Below are 2,784 nucleotides of genomic sequence, written 5' to 3'. Positions count from 1 at the left end.
GCACAGCCTTAGGCCTGTCACTGAGTTACAAAGGATGTCTCCAAGGAGGGAGGGGCATGACCACGCAGGTCTGACCTCGCTCACGGCCAGTGGCCCAGCTTTAGGGTATCCCTTTGGCCAAGAGGACGTCCATTCAGGCAGCTGGGGCGGGGAGCCTTAAGATTTTATTTTAGTTCACAATAGGTTCATCTAGTGCTTGCTGCTACACAGTTCTCTGACATCTTCACAAGTCGGTCCCTGTTGCAGCGGGAGCGCAGGCCCGCCTGGACCGGCCATCTCCTGATGGGCGTTGATGTCATCCCATTGCCCTTTTAACCCCAGCCTTCTTGGCAGAACAAGAATTTACTCATTCTGTTCCATTTGTCCAGGAAAGAATAAAAAACGGTTCACGCTTCACAGCGTAGCCGGGAAGGTTAAGTGAATTATTACCAAAAAAACCCGAGTAGGTGCACGTCCTCCGCCAGAAACCTCAGCCACTTTGTCACTCTTCGTGGGTCCCGCTCCCAGGACAGCCCCGGCTGCACTCCCGTCCCCGCACCTCCCTCTCCGCCTCGGACCCCCGACCCCCGCGGCCAGTCTCCGCGTCCGACTCCGACCCCCACTCCCGCGCCCCCTCTCTGGATCAGGCCTCCGCCGATCCCCCACGTGCCCGGCCGGCCACGTCGAAGCTCAGCCTCCACACAGGGGGCGCTTTACCCGGCGCGTGCGACAGCGGGAAGCGCAGGCCGAGAAGTGCGCCTGCGCGGGGCCCTGGGCGGAGCCTTCTCCGTGGACGGCCTGTGCGCATGGCGCCTGCGCGGATGGAGGGCGGTGGCTCCGCTTCTCCGGACGGCGGGGCGCATATGGACGGCGCCTGCGCGGTGCGCCGGGCCCTGGGCGGGGCGTTCTCCGCAGACGGCCTGTGCGCACTGCGCCTGCGCGGGTTGAGGGCGGTGGCTCAGGCTCCTGGAAGGGACTGTCCGCCCCTCTGCGCCAACGGTGTGGTCCCAGAACCCAGCGGAGAAGCGTGGCTGAGGTAGGTTTCGTGATGGGCGGCTCAGATGGCTGGACCGCACGTGACGCAGGACACGCCAGGCGAGGGGTCCTTGACCTGTCTGTGCGTCGCTGGAGGGCCAAGGCCTCCGCCCATTTTTGGGACCACAGAGCGTCCTCCTGGCCTGTCTGCTCCGCGCTCTGCGGCTGACTGCGAGCTGCGGGCCCCGCCACGCCCCTTCCCTACTCTGCGCCACGCCCCCTTCCCAGACGCCACGCTCCTATCCTCAGCCACGCCCATCTCCGCCCCGCCAGCCTTCTTCCCCAGCCACGCCCTTAAGCCACGGCCTTACTGGCCACGTCCGTGGCCCCATTTGCCCCAGCGACGCCCCTTTCTTCCGGGCTACGCCCCTTGCCTCCAGACCACGCCTAGGCGCCACGCCCAGTTCTCGTGGGCCCCGCCTCCCCTGAGCGCGCGGCAGGCTCCGCCCCTCTCTCCGCTTCCCGCCCGCGGGGGCCTCGCGGTACCTCAGGGGTCCGGGGTCCTGCGTCCGCCCTTCCCCCGCCCCACCCCGGACCCAGGATTGGCAATGAAAACGTACGTAAATTAGTATTTACAGTCGTAAATGTCACGAAAACAAGTGTCAGGGTTTTAAATGAGGACTTGCTACGTGCAGTTGGGAAAGCGCGTCCGTCCCAGCGATGGAGCACCTCGCGCTGGCAAGGTAAGCTGCAGGTGCACACCTGGGCTCCAGGTGGGGGAGCGCTCCAGTCCCAGCCGGAAATTTTAACTGCAGTTAAAGCTGTGAATCTCAAGGAAAGGACCGGACATCCCTCTATTGTTTTAAAGCAGCGTCGTGATCTTACAGAAACTAACGGTTAATACCTTGCAGACTGGTGGGGAAACACACCATTTGAAGTTTATACTTTTTAAATGCTTTCCATTGTCTCTGTAAAGAATTGTGATTATAATTTTTATTTCTAGGTCATTCTTCACAGATAACACATTTCACTTCTATTTGGTAAAGTACCTTTATCGTGGACTTTGGAGGTCAAGTGAATTTAATTACTAAGCAGTTTAACACACACTTTGTGTTTCTCTCTCTCTTTTAAAGTAGAAATGGAGGAGAAAATGAAGTAATTAAAGCAGCAGGTATGAGGCAGAGCCTAAGAGAACTATGGCAACCTCAGGTGACTGTCCCAGAAGCGAATTCCAGGTAATTTCGGTTCTGGTGTGTAAGAACCTGTGTTTAATGAACTGAACATTGCAGAGAGCTGAGCATCAGCTCTCAGATGCATGGAGCTTTGCCTGCGCCGCCGAAGGGGGCCACCACCAGTGGGATGCTTAAATTTAAAGAATGGGCAGGCAGGGGAGACGAAATGTTTGTAAGGTGACATCCTGAATTGGGCACTATAAACACTTCTAAGGAAATACTTAGGATGCCCCAAAACATCATAGTCAGCCATGGTTCCATTTTTGGTACCTGAGCTGGTGAAACAAACATATTTTTTTAATTGTTTAACAGAGTTACAGGCATAATACCAGCAATATGTTGAAGGCAAGCTGGACACATGAGCAGATTCATGGACTCATATAGATTTTCTGCCCGAGATACTCATCTAGTTTCATTAAAGTTAGTTAAAAAAAAAAAAAATCACCTTAAATTTTAAGGAATGTTGATTATGTAAAATTAACCAAATGAATACTTTAATAAATAATGTTTTTAAAAATCAAACATTTTCATGTCTGTGATGTCAGTTTTAACACTTTTTTTTCCTTTCATTCTAATGGTCTACTTTCGTTTGGGTTTT

The 2,784-nt window shown here is 54.7% G+C and overlaps 1 protein-coding gene across 1 annotated transcript in view; it reads left to right on the top strand.

Annotated features, from left to right (window-relative positions):
* Window positions 1-852: 852 nt before the first annotated feature.
* Window positions 853-2,784, top strand: part of PRMT2 (protein arginine methyltransferase 2) — a 31,175-nt gene continuing 29,243 nt past the window's right edge. The window contains exons 1-2 of the mRNA XM_012652700.1: window positions 853-1,015; window positions 2,091-2,189. Coding sequence (XP_012508154.1) covers window positions 2,151-2,189 — 39 coding nt within the window. The 5' untranslated portion in view covers window positions 853-1,015; window positions 2,091-2,150. The remainder of the gene's footprint in view (window positions 1,016-2,090; window positions 2,190-2,784) is intronic.

The sequence above is a fragment of the Propithecus coquereli genome, unplaced genomic scaffold (assembly GCF_000956105.1).
Source record: "Propithecus coquereli isolate 6110/MARCELLA unplaced genomic scaffold, Pcoq_1.0 Scaffold399, whole genome shotgun sequence".
NCBI lineage: Eukaryota > Metazoa > Chordata > Mammalia > Primates > Indriidae > Propithecus > Propithecus coquereli.
Note: the sequence above shows the minus strand (reverse complement) of the source record. Positions and strands in the feature narration are given on the sequence as shown.